Raw genomic sequence first — 25,701 nt, 5'->3', positions numbered from 1 at the left:
GTCCAGGCTATGGTTTTTCCTGGGGTCATGTATGGATGTGAGAGTTGGACTATGAAGAGGGCTGAATGCCGAAGAACTGATGCTTTTGAACTGTGGTGTTGGAGAAGACTCTTGAGAGTCCCTTGGACTGCAAGGAGATCCAACCAATCCATTCTGAAGGAGATCAGCCCTGGGATTTCTTTGGAGGGAATGATGCTAAAGCTGAAACTCCAGTACTTTGGCCACCTCATGCAAAAATTTGACTCATTGGAAAAGACTCTGATGCTGGGAGGGATTGGGGGCAGGAGGAGAAGGGGACGACCGAGGATGAGATGGCTGGATGGCATCACTGACTCGATGGATGTGAGTCTGAGTGAACTCAGGGAGTGGTGATGGAAAGGGAGGCCTGGTGTGCTGCGATTCAGGGGGTTGCAAAGGGTCAGACATGACTGAGTGACTGAAGTGACTGACTGACTGTTCATGGAGTTCTCAAGGCAAGAATACTTGGTTTTCAGACAGTTACTAAATATCAGATCAGACCCAGTGCAAAGCACTAGGGTAGAGAGAAAACACCACATGTAACAGGAACAGAGTTATCAGAAAGAATATGAGTTAATATGTGCCAAAGGAAGTTTTAGTAGAGAAACTTTAATTTCCTACCAACCTATCAGTGTGATTGACATTCCTACAGTGTCTTGCATTAGCCATTTGAGGTACTACAGTAAACTGGACCCATAACTCTTCATCTGTAACAGTGAAGAACATCTCAGCTTAGTCAGTGGACACAAACCTGGAAGGAACAGGAAGAGAGAGTCAATTGTTCCAATTTAAAGGTTTAATTTAATTTCATTTAATTGAAAGTCTTGATTTAACTGGTGATGGTTTAAAGTGATGTTCAGGACTGGGCCATGAAGTGTTCCTCCAAAGGGCAGGGCCTGCACATTGAGGCATTAGGAAGGCATAGGACAGAAATAAAGGCTCTGAGCAGGCTAGGAAAGCACATGCCAACAATCAGAAAGGGAACTGTGCTGATAACTACTAAAACAAACTTTAGCGACTTCATAATTACGCCTCAAGAGAGGCCTCCTCTGAAAATATACCTGAGCTGAAAACAGATGCAAAAGAGTTGGTCCTTCCCACAGGGCCTGTGACTTCCATTGTTTCAATTTTTTTACTCATTTTTTTTTTCCTTTACTTTCTGACAAAACTTACAGTCATTAAGAAGTTTCAGTCCTGTGAGTGTGCACCTGTCTGGAAGATTCCTTACCTCTAGAGGGAGGCAACTGAGAGGCCCGGGGAGGGATGTGAGTGGGAATTCCCACTGTTCCTTCAAGTTTCAACATGCCTGAAGTTTCACATTGCTGCCTCGAGGTGGATGCTGAATGAAGTCAGAATTTCAGAGAATACAAGTTCAAGGCTAAAAACTTTGAAACACCAAGTGAAAGCCATGAACTCATACAATAAATCCAGTCAAACAATGGTCAATTCAATTAAAAAAAAAAAAAACCGAAAAGCAAGCAAGCATTTTTTAGACTAAATGGTTCAGCTTTACTGATAGACAGATTAACTTCAATGGAAAAGAATATTCCAGGTACTATTTCTGCTGAACCATTCTGAAAGCAGAAATGATTATAAAATAATTCTCTTTCTCTTTGAATAAGAACAAAAACTATTACTTGAGATAACCCACTTTCTCCCAACCCCTCAAAATATAAAATTGAGGAAAACCCTATTGGTTGAGATTGTTAATCTGTTAAGCCCAAAACTAGTAAAAACTCTGTAGGCAAAAGCAGGCCCAAGGGAAACCTTCTAGGCATTATTACTGGGCATGAAATAAATTTCACAGCATAACAATATACAATTGTTATTTATTGTTATTGTTGTTATATAGATGTTTATCTCAGTGATGAAACAGGAACTCCTGGTTGATAGTATACGTGCTCAAAGGCCAAATGGCTAAAATATAACCTTTGAAAAAGCTAACTTTTATGAAAGAAGTATCTTTGGAAAAATATCCATTTCCGTTATGAGAGAGCTGTTAGGACACAGCAAAATAACTGGCATCTTGAAAAATAAATGAGGAAAACTGAAAGGAGAAGGAAAAAGTTCACCCACTTCACAACTTGCCCTGAGTCTACGAAACAGCTTGTGTAAAAAGGAACAACAGATCATTCCATTTTGGGGATTTCAGAACATCACTCCCACATCCAGTGACATTAAACCATTCTTAAATTTTAGAATGTGAAAAAAATTCTGAAAAAAAAAAACAATTCTTCTATGAAGGAATCTTTGCTTCAGAAGGTAGTGGCCTTCATTATTTCAATGAAAGAAAAATAGAAAAACAGAGAATTGTTGTGAAGACAATTCTTCAGGTTCAAACTTGACTTCTAAGTATGTCAAGTTAAGTAATGAAATTACCAAGGAATTCACACCCTTAGCTTCTTGGTAAAACTCTGTCACGTGATCCAGTCAAGCATTCTTATTGTTGTTCAGTCACCCAGTTGTGTCTGACTCTGAGACTCCATGCACTACAGCACGCCAGGCCTCTCATAAAAATTAAAATATATATTAACTATGTATATATATAATTAACATATATATATTTAATTTTTGTTGGGGTATAATTTACAATGCTCTGTTGGTTTCAGATATCCATTAAAGTGAATCTGTCATGCATGTACATATATCCACTCTCTTTTGGCTTCTTTTCCCATATAGCCCATTACAGAGTATTGAATAGAGATCCCTGTGCTAAACAGTGGGTCTTTACTTGTTATCTAATTTATAACAAAATATATTAAATAAGATGTTTCTAATAGAAAACACATAAGCCAGATTTTTATATCAATCTGTTGACAAAAATGTGACCAGAGCCTCACAGCAACCTAACCCTGTGTGTTATCACTAGGAGAGCAGTTCAATGGTCTCCAGTTCCATGTTCCCAGTGATATCATATGATATAAGGACCCTGAATAGTGAGAATGACCTGTGTACACATGTACAGATGTTCTATCACCAAATATAGTGAGAAGAAAGTTTAATGTGAATTTCTGCATTATAATTTAACATTACTGGACAAATACGTCAAGTTTTCCAGGTGGCACTCAATGCAGGAGACATAAGAGACAAGGGTTCAATCCCTGGGTCAGCAAGATCCCTTAGAGGAGGATATGGTAACCACTCCAGTATTCTTGTCTGGAGAATCCCAGGGACAGAGAAACCTAGCAGGTTACTCCATAGAGTCACACAGAGTTGGACATGACTGAAGCGACTTAGCACACATGCAGACAAATATGTCACAGCATCTCATAGTAAGTACCTGGAACTCCTAAAGTAATTGAGAAATGATTTGACAGCCAGCTAGAGCCACAAGAGGGCACCATTACTCCAGGAAAGAAATTATACAGACATGAAATTTATTTACCTTATTTGCTGTTTATTCTCTCCTCGTCATTTACTTTATTTTGTTCAATTACACAGCATTCATAGTTCTTAACACATCAGTTGGTACAAGGCAGTCATTCAGTAATTTCATTGGACTCAAAATTATATGAAATTTAGCTAGGGAACTTTCTGGCAGTCCCCCCTGGAGGAGGAAACATCAACCTACTCCAGTATTCTTTCTGGGAAAATCCCATGAACAGGCTCCTCTGTCCATGTGTTTGCAACAAGTCGGGCACAACTGAAGCAACTGAACACATTCCTGGTGGTCCAGTGATTAGGACTCTGCACTTTCACTGTTGAGGGTCAGAGTTTGATCCCTGGTGTGGAAACTAAGATTCCACAAGCTGTGTGACATGGTCAAAAGAGAAGAAGAAGAAATTTAGGTAAAAGTGTGGATTCAGTATAGTCACAGATAAATGAGTAAGTGAGTAAAAGTCGCTCAGTCTTGTCCGACTCTTTGCGACCCCATGGACTGTAGCCTGCCAGGGTCCTCTGTCCATTGAATTCTCCTGGCCAGAATACAAGAGTGGGTAGCCATTCCCTTCTCCAGGGGATCTGATGAGAATCAGTGATATGATGATAATGACACAGACACACCCAGAAATGCCGTTTAGTTAAACGTCTGGGTATCCCAAGATGCAGTCAAATTGACACATCAAATCAACCATCACATTCTGTCTATCCTCAGATTGAAACAATACTAGTATTTAGACTGCTTATGACAGTAATAACATCCTGGCAAGTCTCTCTGCTTCTCTTTGTCTCCCTTCAGATTATTCTGAGTGAATTTTTTTGAAACTTGAGTCAGATTGTGTCAGTCTCTTGCTCAAAACCCTATAATCATTCTCCATTTCAGTCTGACAAAAAAAAAAAAAGTCTTTACAATGACCTTCAGTCTCCACCTGTTCCAAACACCTTATTTCTCCCTCCTCCCTTCTTCCCTTCCCCCACTATACTCTTCTTCTGTGACCATCTTTGGTTATCATCCACATTCTGCTTTAAAGTGAAAGTGTTATTCACTTAGCTGTGTCCAACTCTTTGTGACCCCATGGACAGTAGCCCGCAAGGCTTCTCTGTCCATGGGATTCTCTGCTGCTGCTGCTGCTGCTGCTGCTGCTGCTGCAAGTCGCTTCAGTCATGTCCGACTCTGTGCAACCCCATAGACGGCAGCCCACCAGGCTCCCCCATCCCTGGGATTCTCCAGGCAAGAGCACTGGAGTGGGTTGCCATTTCCTTCTCCAATGCATGAAAGTGAAGTCGCTCAGTCGTGTCCGACCCTCAGCGACCCCATGGACTGCAGCCTACCAGGCTCCTCCATCCATGGGATTGGCCAGGCGAGAGTACTGGAGTGGGGTGCCATTGCCATTTCCAATGGGATACTCTAGGCAAGAATATTCAAGCGGGTTGCCATTTCCTCCTCCAGCGGATCTTCTCAACCCAGAGATGGAACTCACGTCTCCTGCATCTCCAGTGTTGGCAGACAGATTCTTTACCTCAAAGCCACCATTTTTTCTTCAATTGAGAAAAAGAAAATATTTACTGGTGCAGCAATTTCTGAGTATCAGTTATTTCCGATGACTATTATTTGGAGTAGGCTACCATACCACTTCCTGGTGGCTTCCCTGGTGGCTCAAAGGTTAAAGCATCTGCCTGAAATGTGGGAGACCGGAGTTTGATCCCTGGGTCGGGAAGATCCCCTGGAGAAGGAAAATGGCAACCCACTCCAGTACTCTTGCCTGGAGAATCCCCCGGAGGGAGAAGCCTAGTAGGCTACAGTTCATGGGGTCGCAAAGAGTCAGACACGACTGAGCGACTTCACTTTCGCTTTCTTTTTTCACCATACCACTGCAGCCACAGTTGCCACCATGGCCAACTCCAAGTAAAGCTCCAGCAATCAAGAAGTTGGAGGCACTTGCCCTTGTGCACTTTCAATTGAGAAGACCCAACAGAGGGGGAAGCCCAGTCCCTTCCCAGTCCACCTGCCTTCTCCCTTTAAAGATTTATATGAAGGATTGGTTTATTACTGAAAAATAAGAAATGACCTGAGGATCCAGCAGCTAAAACTCCAAGCCCCCAGTGCAGTGGGCCTGGATCCCTGGTCAGGAAACGAGACCCCACACACTGCAATGAAGATCGAAGAACCTACATGCTGCAACTAAGACCTGGTGCAGTCAAATAAATAAATAAATAAACATTTTTAAATGAAAAAAAAAAGAAGAAGAAATGAACTGTACAAAGGAATTTCTTGGCCAGAAAAATGAATAAAAAACTGAAAAACTACATCTCCTGCATTTTGGGTAGATTCTTTACCACTGAGCCACCAGGGAAACCAAAAATGTCTGGACATTACTGCATATCCTCAATGGGAAGCAAGCCAAATTACCACCAGTTTATAGCCACTAGGCTATCAGTTATTTGATTAATTGAAACCTGATGTTATCCAACCTGTATTAAAGATTTTTAAAAAACCAAATTCTTGATATTATTTTGTTTATTCTTTCAATAAAAAGAGTATTGGGGTTTCCCCCGTAGCTCAGTGGTAAAGAATCTGCTTGTCAATGCCGGAGACATGGGTTCGATCCCTGATCCAGGAAGATCCCACATACTTAATAGCAACTAAGCCCACGTGCCACAACTACTGAGCCTGTGCTCTAGAACCCAGGAGCTGCAACTACTGAAGCCCAATCACCCTGGAAAATGCTCCACAAGAGAAGCCACCACATGAGAAGCCGGTGCACTAACGACTAGAGAATACCCCTGCTCACTGCAACTAGACAGAAGTTGCAACGAAGACCCAGCACAGCCAAAAATAAACAAATGTCAAAGCTTAAAAAAATTACCTATGATGAACACCTATGATGTCTTAAGTGTTCCCTGCCCGTGGAATACAGTGATGAACAAACTAGTTAATTCTTTGTCCTCATAGAGCTTATAGTCTAGTGGAGATGGTGAAGTTGTTCTTCACCACCTGAAGTTGGTGGGAAAGCTTGCCAAGTTGTTCTGGAAAAGCTTGACACATTCCCTACAATTTGGTGATAACTTATACAGACAATTTGTACCTTCTGAAAGCAAGAGGCTGATGGAGCTGTATATACCAGCCAGAGAAAGTGCTGCATGACGTAGTGTGCCTTGAAAGAAAAAGAGTGAGACGACCCCTGCTTTCCCTGACTTCACATGAAGGAACTCAAGAGTGTAAACAAGAACAAAGGAGCTACCTGGCTGCTCAGACAGCTTCAAGGGAGGGAATTTCTTACCCTGAACTATGGGTGTAAAATTACAAATGGGGGATTTATTTCTCTGAGGCAGTACCAGGTGGTAGAGACAAAAACTGAAACATGCCTCCAAGAAAATGTGCCCAAACTGCACATTTCACCACTAGCAGGCAGAGGAATCAATAAGCCTCAGCCAATGCTCCCTCACCAGGAATCATGGGCCCAAAGCATACCATGACTTCTCTCCTCTCTGTTCCCTGAACAGAGAGACCAAATGCAGAAGCTGAAAGGACGGGGTTATTTCGAAGAGGGAAGTTATTCAAAGAGCAGAACAGAGACTTCCTTGGTGATCCAGTGGCTAAGGTTCTGCCCTCCCAATGCAGGTGGCCCAGGTTGGATCCCTGTGCAGGGAACTAGATCTCACATGCTGCAACTAAAGATCCTGAATGCTATGAAAATCAGAGTTCTCAAGGGTCACAACTAAGACCTGTTACAACCAAATATGTGTGTGTGTGTGTGTGTGTGTGTGTGTGTGTGTTAGTTGCTCATTCATGTCTGATTCTTTGTGATCCCATGGAATTTAACCCACCAGGCTCCTCTGTCCATGGAATTCTTTGGGCAAGAAAACTGAATGGGTTGCTATTTCCTTCTCCAGGGGATCTTCTCAATCCAGGGAGCAAACCTGGATCTCCCACCTTGTGGGCAGATTCCTTGCCATCTGAGCCACCAGGGAACCTATATGTATATAAATATATATATTTTAAAAAGAAAGGGCAGAATACATTCTCCTTTCTTGGCTGCAGACTCCTCAGGCCATGGCCCATGCCTGTGGCTCAGCAGGTTAGAAGATCCATTAGAGAAAGAGGAAAATAAATGTAAGATATATAAAATCAGCTTTAAGATGGGTTAGACAAGTTTCATAACTTGCCTAGTGAAAGTGACCTGAAAACCAAAGGATCTGCCAAGATATTAAAATATCTGCTGCTCAGCAGAAAAGAGAATTTTAACACAGCACGGTAGAGGACGTTGTTTGGAAATAATGAAGTCATATCATAATACACACACGCTCTGGACTGTTCTGTCACCCAGTTGGCAAGTTAATAGTGATTCAAGTTATTCTATGTAAATGCATAATACCTCTCTCCATTTACAAAAAGATAGTCTGAACAAGCTACTAGCAAACACCTCAAAATTCTGATGGGTTGAACAAGTTTTTGTGTTGATTGGTGACAGCGTTTGTGCTAAGTTGCTTCAGTCCTGTCCAACTCTGTGTGACTCTGTGGACTGTTGCCTGCCAGGCTCCTCGGTCCATGGGATTTTCCAGGTATTGATTTGAGGGCCTATTTATTTCTATGAGAAAATATATATTCTAAATAACTTAAAGATTACTTTTTTTTTTAAAGCTAATGTTTTAGAGGCATGAACAGTTATAAATGGGTAACTCCTTATATCTGCGCTAACTTATGATGGTCATTTCCACTCTCCTTAAAAACTCTGAACTATTAATGTTAAATAGCAGTTATTATAAAAGTTTTTTATTTTAAAGTGATAAAATTAACAAGGAAGTTGATAGTAGGTACACTAAAAGTGAAACATCTATAAATAACATTAATACAATCATTCATAAAAATTTAAATAACATGCTTGCACACATTCATAAAATTTGAAAAATAAAAATGCAATAGAAATTAATTATATCATAATTCTAATCTTTGTAGTATACCTTTGTTAGACAAAATGTTGTTTAAAAATAAAATATTTTGACACTTAATTTCCATTTAGATCTTTTAAGATGAATTCTATTTGGGAATTATTCACATCTTACAAAGATAAATTAACAGCAGAATATCAATTTTTTCACCTCAAAATTTCATAAGGGAGAAAAGTTCCAAAATCTCATTCAAAAAAATTCATGAAAAATCATATTTGATATAGGAAGACAGTTTCACGGTTATTCAAGAATGTGAATTAAAAAGGATTAAAGAAAAGTGAAGTAGCCGAAAATATCTTATTCTCTACTCTCCCATAAGGAAGAGGAAATGTTTGTCTCAGAAGAAAAAATTGCAGTATGACTGTCACAAGAGTCATGTTTCACCTGCTCTATTGAGTAATTAATGTTCCTATATTGTCATGCCCTGTGTTACATTTTAACAATAAGGCTTTGATATTAAATTACAGTAAAAATAATTGACTTGAGACAAAATTTCAGGTTTGTTGATTTATTTATTGCTGCAGATATTTGGATTTTATTTTTTAAATGTTAATGATAAAGGGTTGTAAGTTCAACATTATAAAGCCAGGTATACACTATAATGAAATGAACTACATGAATTAGCAATATGCACAGTTCAGTTCAGTTCAGTTGCTCAGTCGTGTCCAACTCTTTGTGACCCCATGGACTGCAGTACACCAGACTTCCCTGTGCATCACAAACTCCCAGAGTTTACTCAAACTCGTGTCCATTGAGTCGGTGATGCCATCCAAGCATCTCATCCTCTGTCGTCCCCTTCTCCTCCCGCCCTCAATCTTTCCCAGCATCAGGGTCTTTTCAAATGAGTCAGTTCTTCACATCAGGTGGACAGAGTATTGGTGTTTCAGCTTCAACATCAGTCCTTCCAATGAATATTCAAGACTGATTTGCAACATGCACCATATAACTTATTCTTTGATCTTCTGATCAAAGATTCTTCTGATCTTCAGAATTCATATGTTTATCAATTTATGTCTTACAGTTTTTCTATTTGAATACAGTTTAAAACAGGCTTCCCTGATGGTTCAGCTGGTAAAGAGTCTACAATGCCGGAGACCTGGGTTCAATCCCTGGGTTGGGAAGATCCCCTGGAGAAGGGAATGGCTGCCCACTCCAGTATTGTGGCCTGGAGAATTCCACAGATTGTATAGTCCCTGGGGTCACAAAAAATCAGACACAACTGAGTGACTTTCCCTTACACTTTTCACAGTTAAAAGCAAAGCTATAATAAAAAGCACTATGTTTGGTGTTTTAAAATATTTATTTATTTATTTGACTGTGTGAGGTCTTAGCTGCAGCCCATGGGCTTTGTTGCCCCACAGCATGTGGAATCTTACTTCCACTGCCAGGGATCAAACCTGTGTCTCCTGCACTGGAAAGCAGATTCTCAACCACTGGACCATCAGGGAAGTTCCCAGCACCAGGTTTTATAATTGGGATGAGCTTTCTCAATAGGCAGAGAGAAGGAATGTAACTGATTCATCTTTTACTTTCTTATATGTGTATAAGAAAATCACTTTATATTGACACATTACAATATTAAAATCAGCATTATAAACTATGCATTGTAATCCTAATTTTCATAGTAGATAGTCAAGATTTAAATATTTACAAGAATTGCATTGATATAGATTTATGGTACTCCATTTCAGTTCAGTTCAGTCACTCAGTCGTGTCTGACTCTTTGCAACCCCATGGACTGCAGCATGCCAGGTTTCCCTGTCCAGCACCAACTCCTGGAGCTTACTTAAATTCATGTCCATCAAGTTGGTGACTCCATCCAACCACCTCATCTTCATAATCAGTCCTGAATATTCATTGGAAGGACTGATACCTGATGTGAAGAACTGATTCACTGGAAAAGACCCTGATGCTGGGAAGGATTGAAGGCAGGAGGAGAAGGGGATGACAGAAGATGAGATGGTACTCCAAATAAACATCAAATTTGGGTTGCAGGCTAAGAGAGCTTATGTCATACTGCTTATGTCAGCTTCAGGAAAATATGGTAGATTTCCAAAATCTAGCCCCTGCTCATCACAACTAGAGAAAGCCCATCCTCAGCCACAAAGACCCAGTGCAGCCAAAAATAAATAAATATCTTTTTTTAATCTCTCAAAGTATGTAAAAAAAATCATCAACAGTGATTAGCTTTAAAAGTATGGACTAAGGATAGATAGAAGTCTTTCACTTGTCACATATTTCTCATATTATTGAACATAAAAATACTATTTTTATAACTTGGAGAAAAGTGGTAAAACAAAAGGGATAAAATCATATTCATATTTTAGTTGATGAAAACAGGACTATTAATCATTAATATACAGCTAATTGTATATTCATTAAATTATTAACATAATTGTTCATTCATATTGATTCCTACTGATTAATAATAATAAATAATGGCCTGTAGTTAGTGTGATTCACTATATAATAATTCATATAACTCATCCACTAGACTCTGTCTAGTGGTTCAAAGCCATTTGCTGATAGTATACATTAAAAATGTGTATGTTTATAAAATAAATGTGTAAAAGTTGTAAGCATTCTGTAATCTATATAACTGTTAAATGGAAAATGTGGAGGGAATTGACCAATACATTCAAACAATAAAAAGTCCCTTTGAGAACAGGGATATTTTCTAACACATGGGAAGTCTGTGAGTCATTGGGTGTGGGGATTACCAGGTTTTGTACATATATATTTATATAATAAATGTGAATTTAAATCAACTGAGACCAGTTAATCTTATCCCTAAGTAACAGAATATGACTATATCCAACTAATCTTCCAGAAACACACTGTATTCCAACATTTAATTGAAATTATTTCTTCCAACATTCAAAGTCATTTTTCCCATTGAGAGAAATAGGCTATAATATTAATATAAAACAAAACTCACAAATAATTTAGAACAGTAGAATTAAACTTCCTACTGAGGCTCCTCCAGAACCTCAGAAGCTATGTTATGATGTAAGAAATTGAGATGAGTTTCAAAGTGCATAGTCATACTACACGAGGCTGTTCATCTGAGTTGAACCTGTAAAATAGCCTAGTGGTCATCACTTGATAAAGGGCATATATAATCCAAAGTAATAGACTGTTTAAGAACTTCAAATGAAAGAGGAAGAAGAAAACACATAAAAGGTGAAAAAATTCACATGGCTAAGGTATAAATACATATACTACATGCCCAGCTCTGTGTCAAATGTGTCTCCTTTTCAGTTCAGTCCTGTCTGACTCTTTGCAACCCATAGAATGTAGCCTGCCAGGCTCCTCCCTCCATGGAATTTTCCAAGCTAGAATACTGGAGTGGGTTGCCGTTTCCTTCTCCAGGGAATCTTCCCAAACCAGGAATCGAACCCAGGTCTCCCTCACTGAAGGCAGACTCTTTACCAGGTGAGCCACCAGGGAAGCCCTCTTTTCAGTTAACAAATGTGTAATAGTAAATAAGCAGAGACATTACTTTGCCAACAAAGGTCCGCCTAGTCAAGGCTATGGTTTTTCCAGTGGTCATGTATGGATGTGAGAGTTGGACTGTGAAGAAAGCTGAGCATCGAAGAATTGATGCTTTTGAACTGTGGTGTTGGAGAAGACTCCTGAGAGTCCCTTGGACTGCAAGGAGATCCAGCCAGTCCAGTCTAAAGGAGATCAGCCCTGGGTGTTCTTTGGAAGGAATGATGCTAAAGCTGAAACTCCAATACTTTGGCCACCTCATGCGAAGAGTTTGGAAAGTCTCTTTGGAAAAGACTCTGATACTGGGAGGGATTGGGGGCAGGAGGAGAAGGGGACGACAGAGGATGAGATGGCTGGATGGCATCACCGACTCGATGGACTTGAGTTTGAGTGAACTCCAGGAGTTAGTGGTGGACAGGGAGGCCTGGCATGCTGCGATTCATGGGGTGGCAAAGAGTCGGACACGACTGAGCAACTGAACTGACCTGAACTGAAAGACCAAAGTGTTTGGAAATGCACAGGTTAGCCCCACAGATGTCAAGGAAAAATTTAAGAATATGCGAGGTCTGGAAGAAAGTACAGCAATTTATCCACCAAAATATTAATAAAACAATAATTTTTAAGCCCATCATATCTCCACAAGTTCTGTCTGTTTTGTTGATGCTTAAAATGTCTTCATTTCCCCATTTCGTTGTTTCCTGGAGTGAGGAGACTGACTGTTGCCCAGTAAAATCCCTTGTCCTCCTTATGCAACAAAGGAAATCTTGACATAAACACACAGCCACAGAACAAGCTAATTTTCTTATGTCTTAGGGTTGAGCTTCCAAAAACACAGATCAAGTATTCCTCCTTCATTTTCTTTGGCTCTTATCAACAAAACACCCTTGGACTCAGAAACTAAGGACAGAGACAGGGAGGAGGAGAGGAGGAAGAAGAAAGAGACAGTGAGGAGGAGAGGAAAGGAAGAAAGAGAAAGGAGGAAGAATGAATTCATCCACATCACCAGCATCACAAAGCACAGGTAAGATTTGCAACTATTCCTTTTCCTTCAATCTTCCCTGGTGGCTCAGTGGTAAAGAATCTGCCTGCCAATGCAGGAGTCACAGGAGACATGGGTTTGATCTCAGGGTTGGGAAGACTGGAGGAGGAACGGCAACCCACTCCAGTATTCTTGCCTGGAAAATCCCATGGAGAGAGGAGCCTGGTGGGCTATGGTCCATGGGGTCACAAAGAGTAGGAGACGACTGAGCATGCATGCACTTTTCTCTCATAGATTTTTCATGGCAGAGGTGATAAACATTCTGAGGACAGGACAATAAATTTAGGGATGAGTGAGGTCTGGAAAAACGTGGAGAAATTTTGTCCATCAAAATAAAACAATATTTTTAAAGCCCTTCATATCTCTCCAAGGTCAGTTTGTTTTGTTGATACTTAAAATGTCATCATTTCTCCATTTTGTTGTCTCCTGGAGTGAGGAGACTGGCTTGTTGTCCAGTAAATGCCAGTAGAGTAAGAGAGGAGAGACAGAGACAGAGAGTGAAAGAAGGGATGGTTAGAAGGCTTGATGTTCTTCTGGAAAGACTGCAGGAGATTGAGTTCAGGGAGAGCTACCAGACTATTACCTTTTCCATAGTTCATTGAGTCCCATTGGGCAAGTCTCTGCAAGTCGGAATTCACTCTCTTTGTGTGTAAATATGTATGCCTGGAGGGAAGAGGAGGGGAACTACTAGGTCATCAAAGTTTTATCAGATTGAGTTACAAAGCACCTGGAAAAGGAGACCCTGAAAGGAGGAGAGCAGTAGAGAGACAAGAAAAACTGGAAAGAGTGAGGAGGAGAAAGGGAGAGGGAAAGAGGGAAAATCTGGGAGAAGTGGAAAGGAAAAAATTGCATGTCTGTCTGAGTCCTTGATTCAGACTCTTAAAAATACCCATGAGCTCCTTCAGTGCTTCTCTAAGTGTGGTCCCCAGGCCAACAGCATTCTCAGCTCCTGGAAACTTGTGGATTCCATACCAGCTCTACTGAATTTTTAATTCTGGAGGTGAGAACCCATGATCTGTGTTTTAGCCAACCCTTCCAATGATCTTGATGCTTTCTGAAGTGTAAGAATTAGTCAGTATAGGTAATACAAGTGGAAGGAAGTAAACAGGGTCAAATATGAATTTCTTCTATCTCGTTCGTAGCTTTTTAGGGAAGATTGACCCCATGTATGTCTTTCTTTCTACAGAGAGAAGATGCTTTTCTTCCCAGCTATTCTCATGGGCCATTGCTGGCACCTCCATCCTGCTCCTGAGTGCCTGTTTTATCACCAGATGTGTTGGTGAGTTCTGAAGTTCACATTCAAGCTGCATGGTGAACATTAGGAGTGAATTCTTCCTTGTTGACTGTGGGTTCTCTTCTCCCACAAAGGGTATTTCCATTTCCCTGGTGACTCAGATGGTAAAGAATCTGCCTGTGATGCAGATGTGGGTACTATCCCTGGGTGAGGAAGATCCTCTGGAGAGGGAACTGGCAACCCACTTCAGTATTCTTGCCTGGGAAATCCCATGGACAGAGGAGCCTGGCAGGTTATAGACCATGGGGTTGCAAAGAGTCAGACACGATTGAGTGACTATGCTTTCCCCGATATTTATCTCCAGGTTACTCCTCAAGCCAGAAACCCCAACCAGCATAAAACTGGTACTAAGTTTCAGTGACCTGTGAAACATTCTTCATGGTACACACTTTTTGTTTCCTTAGTGGCCCTGAGTCCACCCTGTCTGTAATCTTGTCATTAATGTAAACCTCTCTGAGATCCTAGCCAGAGGAACAGGAAGTCACTTCTTGGAAAGAAGGGCTGGGAGGTTAGACTTGGCAAAAGAGTCTTAGGCATTTTGTATTGTTTTTGTGGGGCCTTCCCTGGTGGCTCAGTGGTAAAGAATCTGCTGGCAATGCAGAAGACATGGGTTGGATCCCTGCATCGGGAAGATCCTCTGGAGAGGGAATGGCTATCCACTTAAGTATTCTTGCCTGAAGACTCCCATGGACATAGGAGCCTGGCAGGCCACAGTCCATGGGGTTGCAAAAAGCTGGACATGACTTAGCAACTAAACAACAGCAACAAGAGAGAGTCCAAACACATTTATTATATACATATTTAACTCATTGTTGAGTTTATTTTTCCAGATTATGCACACACTACTAGGAATACATCCAGGTAAAATATCCAAGCTGGTAAATTGAATTTGGCAATTTATATGATCAGTGGTCATTCCAATAATTCATTCATTTAACATTACTGAAACCAGTCTTCTGCATTATCATCATGTTATTAACAAAGTTCATTCAATAAATAGATAATTCATTTTCATCTTAGGCTAGGACTTATTGCTTAGGACTTACCAAGCATTTTGCACCATTAGTAAGACAGCTATATTGAGATACATAATTCCTACAAGTAAATTCATATGGATGTCTTTCTTTAGTAAGAAACTGGCTGAGAAGAATATTTTGTTTGTGGAATCAAGGAAAACATAAGCATTTCAAAAATATTTGTCTTTTTAAATGCATTCTACTGTGTAGGTGAGGAAAAACGTTTTCCTCTACTCTACTGTCTCAGCTAGGGCTTTGTTACAAGAAAAAAAAATAATACAAATGTATTTAATGTGAGTTTTACATGACATCACATCTATTTTTTTTGGGGGGGGGGGGGTCTTTGAACCTGAAATAAAGTATATTTATTTCATAAATCAGGAAAAGCATGAAATGTAAATTCTCTCTTCCTTGACTAAGCAAACCTCAGTTCCTATCCATGCTGAAGTAAAAGTAGATAGTAAAGAAATATCATAACTACTGGTACTTTTATAACTATGAAAAATTTTTAATGTATTTGTAAAAAATTTTAACTGGAGGATGATTGCTTTACAATGTTATATTGGTTTCTGCCATATGATAATGTGAATCAGCCATAAATATATATATGTCCCCTCCCTCTGAAGCCTCCCTCCCACCCCATCTCACCCCTCTAGATTATCACAGAGCACTGAGTTGAACTCCCTGCATCGTACAACAAATTCCCACTAGCAACCTATTTTATATATGGTAATGTATCTTTTCTCGATTGGTCCCACCCTTTCTCTCCTGGACTGTGCCCTCAAGCCTGTTCTCTATGTCTGCATCTCTATTCCTGCCCTGCAAATAGGTTCATCAGTGTCAGATAAAATGCACTTGTATTAAGGTTAATGAATATTAGCTGTGCCCCTTTCCCTTACAGTGACATACGGCATCTTTCAACTATGTGATGAGAAAAAGTTCCAGCCACCTGGGGATTCCATGGAACTCTCCTGTTATAATGATGGATCAGGTATGTGTGCTGTGCTTAGTCACTCAGTCTTATTCGACTCTTTGTGACCCTATGTAGTCCACCAGGCTCTTCTGTCCATGGGGATTCTCCAGAATACTGGCGTGAGTTTCCATGCCCTCCTCCAGGGGATCTTCCCAACTCAGAGATCAAACCCTGACCTCCCACATTGCAGGTAGATTATTTACCATCTGAGCCGCCAGGGAAGCCTGATGGGTCAGGTATAACAGACCTCAAACTTGAACATCTAAATTTACTTAGCAACATTTTCTGGCTTTAGATTGATTTGGGGATAAGTAAAATAATCAAGTTGGGTCCTGTTTTCCAAAGCAAAATGCAAAATCTTGCCTGTACTGTCAGAGAATAATGAGAAGTTGGTAAGAAGACAAGAATAAAACTTCGGAAGCACAATTTGTGTTCAAGCAGGAAACTGTGGGAACATTATAGCAAACCTTTAGAATAAATGTGAGGCATGTGGCTGAAGAGTCAATCTAGAAGTTGAAGGTGTTATTCCCAGAAGTGTACTTTTTATTTTCATCCATCACCTGCTTCCAAAATGAGGTGAAGGAGGAAAAAAATTGTCGGGAGCCACGTTAGGCGTTACTGACAAAATAGAGGCATGGCTCCAACCCCCTGTCCTTGTCCCACAGGCACGGACCCAGGATGAAGGAGCTAGGCCTCGTGATTCTGACTTGTTTTTTCCTCTCCTTGGCTGAGTTGACTGAAAAGAATATTATGGTGCTTATTGTTCTTGAGAGGAGCATGAGAAGGCACAAAGCCTTCTGCAGCTGTGCTCAGAGAATAATTCATAAAGTTAATCATTGACATTCCTTCAAGGACTTTTACAAAAGAGTGTTCCAGAATGAGCACGTAGGCCGCAGCTTGAGGCCATGGGAGGGATTGCTATATGAAATTTATTTGTGAGGGAAATGTTTATGGCAAGGGAGTTTGCTGAATTTAGGGCTTAGGAATAATTAAAATAGTTAGAAGCTAAAGATTTAAGGAATGTTGTAATGTTAGCATATTTTACTATAGCTTATAGAGATTAGGAATTTTGGAGATATTAGTGGTTAGAAGCCTTTTTAGAGAAAGTGAGCTCCAAATACTAGGGGCAAACAGAATTTAAAAAGATAAGAAATAAACTGAGAAATGTGGTATGCAGCCCAGACATTAGCATGAGTTACAATGTATTCACAAGGACACATGAGAAGAAGTAGAGAAGAGAATCGTTGAGGCAGGAACTCCTTTTGAAGGGCAACAGTGATTTATGGAGACAACAAATCTGGGTCAGGGGGAACTGAAAATGTCAAACCTCTGACCTAATGCTTTTGTAAAAATATAAAAGAGAATCTTAAGCTTGAAATAAATATGCAGTCCAAGAAAACTGAGAGGCTGCATCGTTTCTCACCGACACCACCCATCCCTTCAGGCTGATTCCCTGGCTGCTGGAGCTGGACTCTGGCAAAAATGTAGAAAGGAAATTTGGAAATATCTCAGAAATATGCTCCCTATACTCTTCCATATTGACCTGGTCCAAGTCTTAGCAAAATGCTACTTGACGATAGAAAGTGACTTCCTTCTCTGAGCTATAATTTCCTCACCATTAAATCAAGAGGGATTGGACTATTTATTTTTAATAAACTTCATAGTCTGAAATTCTATAATTCTAAGAACTGTAGGACAACTAGTTTGGAGATTCTGTTGAGGGTACATTGTTTGGAAAACATGAGACAGTTGCTTAGTGGTCACTCAGATAAAATACATAATTTTTCTCTGAACTTGGAAGTCTATGAACAGATAATAGGGTCCAATGTCAATAGCATAACTAAGGAAGATTATATATATCAGGGGTTCCCAATCTCTTTGGGGATAAGTAAAGTAATTCAGTTGAGTCCTGTTTTTCAAAAGTAAAATGCAAAATCTTGCCTGTCAGAGAATAATGAGAATTTGATAAGAGGACAAGAATAAAACTTTAGAAGTGCAATTAGCATTCAAACAGGAAACCTTGGGGAAATTACAGCAAACCTTTAGAATAAATATGTACCAGTCCAAAGACTGAAACCTCCTGTCAGATCAACAGTGGCATTAGATTAGAAATAAAGTGTACAATGTAAATGTAATGCACTTGAATCATCCTGAAACCAGCTCCCCCACTTAGTCCATGAAAAAATTGTCTTCCGCAAAACCTGTCCCTGGTGCCAAAAGGTTGGAGACTGCTTTTATATGGTTGTGTTATTATTTATTGGCACTGACATCTAGAAAGTAAGGATTATATCTTTAAAGACAAGAACATTGCTGTTTGTATTTGTTGAGTGAGAAATTACCTAAAGTCTTGGATGGTAAGATGTGGAGCATGAACAAGGGGTTCCAAGGCTTCTGACTCAAAGTGAAGAACTTATTGGCTCAGAGGAAGGTTTCTATTATCTTACTTGGTTCATGTGGGACTCTCACAGAAACTTCTCTCCTTTCAGGTTCAGTCAAGAATTGCTGTCCACTGAACTGGGTCCATTTTCAATCCAGCTGCTACTTCTTTTCTGCTGACACCATGTCCTGGGCAGCAAGTCTAAAAAACTGCTCGAGCATGGGCGCTCACCTGGTGGTTATCAACACGCAGGAGGAGCAGGTAGTTGAGGACAGCATTTTCCAGTGTAGTGAAACATCCTTCACAGGACCCATCTCCCTTTAGCCCATACATGCTTGTGTATAGTATTTGACCTACAATTTCCACGTGTCACATGAATTACTGAAATACATGCTGTTCTTACCTTTTCTGTAAGTCATTACCAACTTTATTTTCTTTACTAGAAGAAATTAGGATAAAAAGAAATTTTCATGTTTAATTCCTTTATTAGTAAGGCAGGAAAAAAAGAGGGTTGGGACTTCATGTAATTTATTATTTAGTAACTTGTAATTATTATTACTTAAAGGATGATGCTATGAAAGTGCTGCATTCAATATGCCAGCAAATTTGGAAAGCTCAGCAGTGGCCACAGGACTGGAAAAGGTCAGTTTTCATTCCAGTCCCAAAGAAAGGCAATGCCAAAGAATGCTCAAACTGTTGCACAATTGCACTCATCTCACACTCTAGTAATGTAATGTTCAAAATTCTCCAAGCCAGGCTTCAACAGTACATGAACCATGAACTTCCAGATGTTCAAGCTGGATTTAGAAAAGTCAGAGGAACCAGAGATCAAATTGCCAACATCCACTGGATCATGGAAAAAGCAAGAGAGTTTCAGAAAAACATCTATTTCGGCTTTATTGACTATGCCAAAGCCTTTGACTGTGTGGATCACAATAAACTGTGGAAAATTCTGGAAGAGATGGGAATACCAGACCACCTGACTTGCCTCTTGAGAAACCTGCATGCAAGTCAGGAAACAACAGTTAGAACTGGACATGGGAAAATAGGCTGATTCCAAATAGGGAAAGGAGTATTTCAACGCTGTATATTGTCACCCTGCTTATTTAACTTATACGCAGAGAACATCATGAGAAACGCTGGACTGGAAGAAACACAAGCTGGAATCAAGATTGCTGGGAGAAATATCAATAACCTCAGATATGCAGATGACACCACCCTTACGGCAGAAAGTGAAGAGGAGCTAAAAAGCCTCTTGATGAAAGTGAAAGAGGAGAGTGAAAAAGTTGGCTTAAAGCTCAACATTCAGAAAACAAAGATCATGGCATCTGGTCCCATCACTTCATGGGAAATAGATGGGGAAACCGTGGAAACAGTGTCAGACTTTATTTTTTTGGGCTCCAAAATCACTGCAGATGGTGACCGCAGCCATGAAATTAAAAGACACTTACTCCTTGGAAGAAAAGTTATGACCAACCTAGATAGCATATTCAAAAGCAGAGACATTACTTTGCTGACTAAGGTCCATATAATCAAGGCTATGGTTTTTCCTGTGGTCATGTATGGATGTGAGAGTTGGACTGTGAAGAAGGCTGAGCACCGAAGAATTGATGCTTTTGAACTGTGGTGTTGGAGAAGACTCTTGAGAGTCCCTTGGACTGCAAGGAGATCCAACTAGTCCATTCTGAAGGAGAACAACCCTGGGATTTCTTTGGAAGGAATGATGCTAAAGCTGAAGCTCCAGTACTTTGGCCACCTCATGCGAAGAGTTGGCCCATTGGAAAAGACTCTGATGCTGGGAGGGATTGGGGGCAGGAGGAGAAGGGGTGACTGAGGATGAGATGGCTGGATGGCATCACCAACTCGATGGATGTGAGTCTGAGTGAACTCCGGGAGTTGGTGATGGACAGGGAGGCCTGGCGTTCTGCAATTCATGGGGTCGCAAAGAGTCGGACACGACTGAACGACTGAACTGAACTGAACTGAAGGGTACATATGGGGACCTCATTTTAGAATGACCAGTGTTTTTAGAAACATGTGAAAGAGGGTAAGCAGAAATTGTCCATTATATTTAAGCTATGATTTATTTTGTTTTGTGCTACCCATAACTGTAGATAAACTTTGCATGAGTTATTGTGAACCTCCTTCTCTGTCAAAAGTTCCTTTTCACTGGGGTAATTTTATGTTATCTGTGCTTTGCCAAAAGAAATCCTCTATAATTTTATCATTTCAGGCCCATTTTTCTATCATCTCCAGTCCAAATCCTACTTCTTTCTTAACAACAATTACCGTCAATGTTTGTTTGGAATTGGAATAACTGATCTCATTTGCTGTGTGTATCTTCCATAGGAATTCCTTTACCATGCAAAACCTAGAAAGAAAGAGTTTTATATTGGACTGACAGACCAGGTGGTTGAGGGTCGCTGGCAATGGGTAGATGGTACACCTCTCACAAAGTCTCTGAGGTAATTTCCTTCTTGTAGTAGAACTATTTGTTGTTGTTTAGTTGCTCAGTTGTGTCCAACTCTTTTGAGACCCCATGGGCTGTAGCCTGCCAGGCTCCTCTGTTCATGGGATCTTCCAAGCAAGAATACTGGAGCAAGTTTCCATTTCCTTCTTCAGGAGATCTTCCTGACCCCGGGATCGAACTTGTGTCTCCTTCATTGGCAGGTGGAGCCACCTGGGAAGCCCAGTAGAATTATAACACTAGCCCAAATTGTAAAGTTAGACCACTGTCGAGGAGAGTCCTCAGAACCTCCTTCTGGTCCAAGAGGTATATTCATGTCCATTCTTGGTGATATTACATGCAAAAATAAAAAGAGCTGATATATAAGACAGAAAAGAGAAGCATAAGGATCTGCTGCCTTCACCTCCTAGAATTACCTCAGGAATAAAGGGGAAATAATAAATGAAATGAGAAAAGGCTTAAAACTGAACACTAATTCACGGGAAATGCGAGGGAGACAAAGAGTGGAATTTGGAGTCTTATGCCCCCAAACTGTAGTCAATGAGATGAAAACAATGATTTGGGAAAGACAACAGATTCTTTTCTTAGAGCTTTGAATTTTAAAAAATTAATTCTTTTTGGTTACACTGGGTCTTCATTGCTTTGTGAGGGCTTTCTCTAGTTGCGGGGGCTACTCTTCATTTCAGTGCATGGAATTCTCATTGCGGTGGCTTCTCTTGTTAAGGAGCACAGGCTCCAGACTGCGTGGACTTGGGTAGCTGCGGCCCACAGGCTGAGAAGTTGCGCCTCTTGAGCTCTAGAGGGCTTGGGCTCAGTAGTTGTGGTGCACAGGCTTAGCTGCTCCATGGCATGTAGGATCTTCCCAGATCATGGACTGAACCTGTGTCCCCTGCATTGGTAAGTGAATTCTTATCCACTGTGCCACAAGGGAAGTCTGAGACAACAGATTCCTATAGACTAAAAGTAGGATGTTCTGACCCTTGAAAACATTGTTCTGTGGCCCCAGTGAAATATGCACCTCAGTGAATACAAACTCTATAGGATAAGTGGAGCTAAACACGATGTGAGCCATGTTTGTGAAGGAAACAAATCCATCAGGATATCCCTCTTTCCCCTAACATCTCCATTTTGGGTCTAAAGCCATGAGCGACCACAGCAAAATAGAAAGTCAGAAAGGTCGAGTTTAACTTCACTATTCACAAACTCTATGACTTAGAGAAATGGTTTAGCTCTTCTGAGATTCTTTCGCTTCATCAGCAAAGTGGGGATTATAATACCTGTCTCGTAAAATTGTTGGAAAGTCAAACACGAATGTGTTTTGCCTAATTTATAGGGCTTCCCAGGTGGCACTAATGGTAAAGAACCGACTTGCCCAGTGCAGGAGAGGTAAGAGACGTAGCTTCAGTCCCTGGGTTGGGAAGATACCCTACAGCAGGAAATGGCAACCCACTCCAGTATTCTTGCCTGGAGAATCCCATGGATAGAGAAGCCTGGTGGGCTACATACAGTCCCTAAGGTCATAAAGAGTCAGACATGAATAAAGCGACTTAGCATGCACGCATAGGTCACCTTGCCTCATGTAACTCTCCCCTGTTGCTCTCTTTCAGCTTCTGGGATGCAGGGGAGCCCAACAACCTGGTTACTGTGGAGGACTGCGCCACCATAAGGGACTCCTCAAATCCAAGGCAAAACTGGAATGATGTGACCTGTTTCATCAGTATGTTTCGGGTTTGTGAAATGCCAGAGAGAAAGATTTGAGAAAAGAAAAATCTTTAAGACACGAGGCACAACCCTAAAATGCATAAATGGGAAAGAACAAGTGATAATCATAACCACACAACTCCAACGTGAGAAAAGCATGCATTGCACTTCTTTAGGACTTCATAAATGTTTGTTGCTTTGATATAAATAAAAAATAAGTCATTTTGAAGGTTATAATTCATGGTTATCGACTGAAGTGCATTTTTGTCTACATTAGTCTTGGGATTTCTCAGAATTTACCAAGCTTCTCTAGCAATGTTGCGAGAAGGGCTATTCCTTTCTCTTTTTGGTACAAATGCTTCATTTATGAGTATTTATGTGAACATACAGGGACACAAACAACCACCAAATCCAGCAAAGAAGAGAATTTTGGAAAGTGTCTTAAACAGTTTAAATTCAGGCTCTGTGTCATGTCTCCTTTCTAATTCCTGAAAAATCTGTCCTCTTGATTTCATTCTGTTTTTTACCCCTTACCCAAGCATATCGCTTCACTGTGTTCTCCTCTATAATGAGTAGGAAACTTTTCAAGTCACAAACTTATTCCTGATTAAAAGACGGATTTGGACTTTCCAGTCAAAAGCATTTACTTTGCCTACTTATTAATAGAAAGGCCATGCTAACCTTCAGCTCCAAAGAGACTGTCATCCAAGGACTTCCTTGCTGGTCCAGTGGCTGGGACTTCACCTTCCAATGCAGAGGATGCATGTTCAACCCCTGGTCAGGAAGCCAGAATCCCATATGCCTCATGGCCAACCAACCAAGACATAAAAAGCAGGAGCAATATAAATTATTCTAAGAGAACTATCAATTTCACACTTTCCTGTCTCAAGCCTGTCCATTTATTGCATAATAATCTATCAGTGGTCTTCCCTGGTAGCTCAGCTGACAAAGAATCCACCAAGAGACCCCGGTTCCATTCCTGGGTTGGGAAGTTCCCTGGAGAAGGGATAGGCTACCCACTCCAGTATTCTTGGGCTTCCCTGGTAGCTCAGATGGTAAAGAATCCACCTGCAAATGCAGGAGATCTGGGTTCGATCCCTGGGTTGGGAAGATCCCCTGGAGGAGGGCATGGCAACCCACTCCAATATTCTTGCCTGAAGAATCCCTGTGGACAGAGGGGCCTGGTGGGCCACAGTCCATGGGGTCATAAAGAGTCATACACGACTGAACAGCTAAGCACAGCACAGTCTATCAATACTGATTCGGTTATTTAAGAATATGTAAATAACACAGCAGCTTTTATAAGCATGTTTCTTGCACACAGCACCATAAATAGACCTTCAAAATCATACATTGGAATTAATGTATAATCATTGAATGGGAAAATTCAACTGAATAAATGAATATAATATATTAGCTTTCTTTACAAATGTTGATTTCTCATAGGCGTGACAATCTGTGTTTTTGAAATCAATATGCCTTTAAAACAAAAGTCATTCAACCTGAAAATAATTCAGTAAATATATCTCAACTTTCTAATTTCTTTTTTCATATCACAAACATCAAATGAGGAAACATTTTAAAATATGTGGAAATGTTTTTGTTCATTGCTTTTATACTTTAGATGGCTATAATTATCTTAAATTTGATTTTTATATTGAAAGACATAAAAATATTAATGCATATATTTCACTATTTACAATTTAAGTTATGCAACTAACTCTGCCTTCAAAGTTTGGAAAAAAAAGAATTGTTTAGATTTTATTAGAGTAAAGCTCATTGGAACCTAAATTATTTATCAGAAAAATTCTTCTTTGAGAAGCAGATCATCCAATTGAAACTGTTTTAAATATCATATTTTATAAATGGGGTTATGTAAATACTTAGGCACCAGAAAACCCAAAAAGTAGCAAAAAATAAAGAATAATCAGTCATTCATATTCCCAAGACCATGTTCTCCAATTAAACCACTGTTATAATTTGAATACTATTACCACTTGAGCTTCTAATTTTTAAAAAAAATAAAAATCACTTTACTACATCTTTTTAAAATGTTACTTATTTATTATTAAAATTTTTTCAGAGCAACAATTGTATAGAGATGAAAGCTAAAAAAAGAATTGAATTCCAAGTTGGTATAGGTTAAGATCAATAGGAATCATACAGCAGACGATGTATTCTTTTAAAGTATGAAATTTAATTTTACTTAAATTTATCAAATAAAAAAGTTGAAGTGAAATTAAAGAATTCTTGAAATTCAAGAATTTTATAGGCCTTATGCTGCTGCTGCTTAGTTGCTTCAGTTTTGTCTGACTCCATGCGACCCTGGACTGAAGCCTGCCAGGCTCCTCTGCGCATGGGATTCTCTAGGCAAGAGTACTGGAGTGGATTGCCATGCCCTCCTCCAGGTTAGAGGCCTTATAGATAACCACAAAAAATTTTTTCCTAAAGGGTCCCTAAACAGAAAAATAATAAGGAATCATGTAAAATGTTCTTCTTGCTCTTTGTTTTTTAAACTAGAGGATAATTGCTTTACGATGTTGTGTTAGTTTCTGCTATACAATAACATGAATCAGTTATATGTATATCTTCCCTCTTGAGCCTCCCTCCCACTCCCACAGCCATCCCACTCCTCTAGGTTGTCACAGGAGTACCCAGCTGAAAGACTGTTTTATACATCAGTGTCTCTTGCTGTCTCGCATACAGGGTTATCATTACCATCTTTCTAAATTCCATATATATGCGTTACGGGGAGGGAGGGGGGTTCAGGATGGGGAACACGTGTATACTTGTGGCGGATTCATGTTGATGTATGGCAAAACCAATACAATACAGTAAAGTAATTAACCTCCAATTAAAATAAATAAATTTATATTTTTTTAAAAAAGAGTATCCAGCTGAGCTCCCTGTGCTACCCAGCAGCTTCCTACTAGATATCCACTTTACACATGGTAGTATAGATAGGTCAATGCAAATCTCTCAATTCATGCCACCTT

General features: G+C 40.1%; 1 protein-coding gene across 1 annotated transcript; it reads left to right on the top strand.

Annotated features, from left to right (window-relative positions):
- Positions 1 to 12,822: 12,822 nt before the first annotated feature.
- CLEC4E (C-type lectin domain family 4 member E) lies at positions 12,823 to 22,762 on the top strand. The gene is made up of 6 exons (XM_052641323.1): positions 12,823 to 12,859; positions 14,064 to 14,156; positions 16,089 to 16,178; positions 18,647 to 18,798; positions 20,887 to 21,002; positions 22,612 to 22,762. The coding sequence occupies exons 1-6, from the start codon at positions 12,823 to 12,825 to the stop codon at positions 22,760 to 22,762; spliced, it is 639 nt and encodes a 212-aa protein (XP_052497283.1).
- Positions 22,763 to 25,701: the final 2,939 nt, after the last annotated feature.

This window comes from Budorcas taxicolor, chromosome 5 (genome assembly GCF_023091745.1).
Source record: "Budorcas taxicolor isolate Tak-1 chromosome 5, Takin1.1, whole genome shotgun sequence".
Classification (NCBI taxonomy): domain Eukaryota; kingdom Metazoa; phylum Chordata; class Mammalia; order Artiodactyla; family Bovidae; genus Budorcas; species Budorcas taxicolor.
Note: the sequence above shows the minus strand (reverse complement) of the source record. Positions and strands in the feature narration are given on the sequence as shown.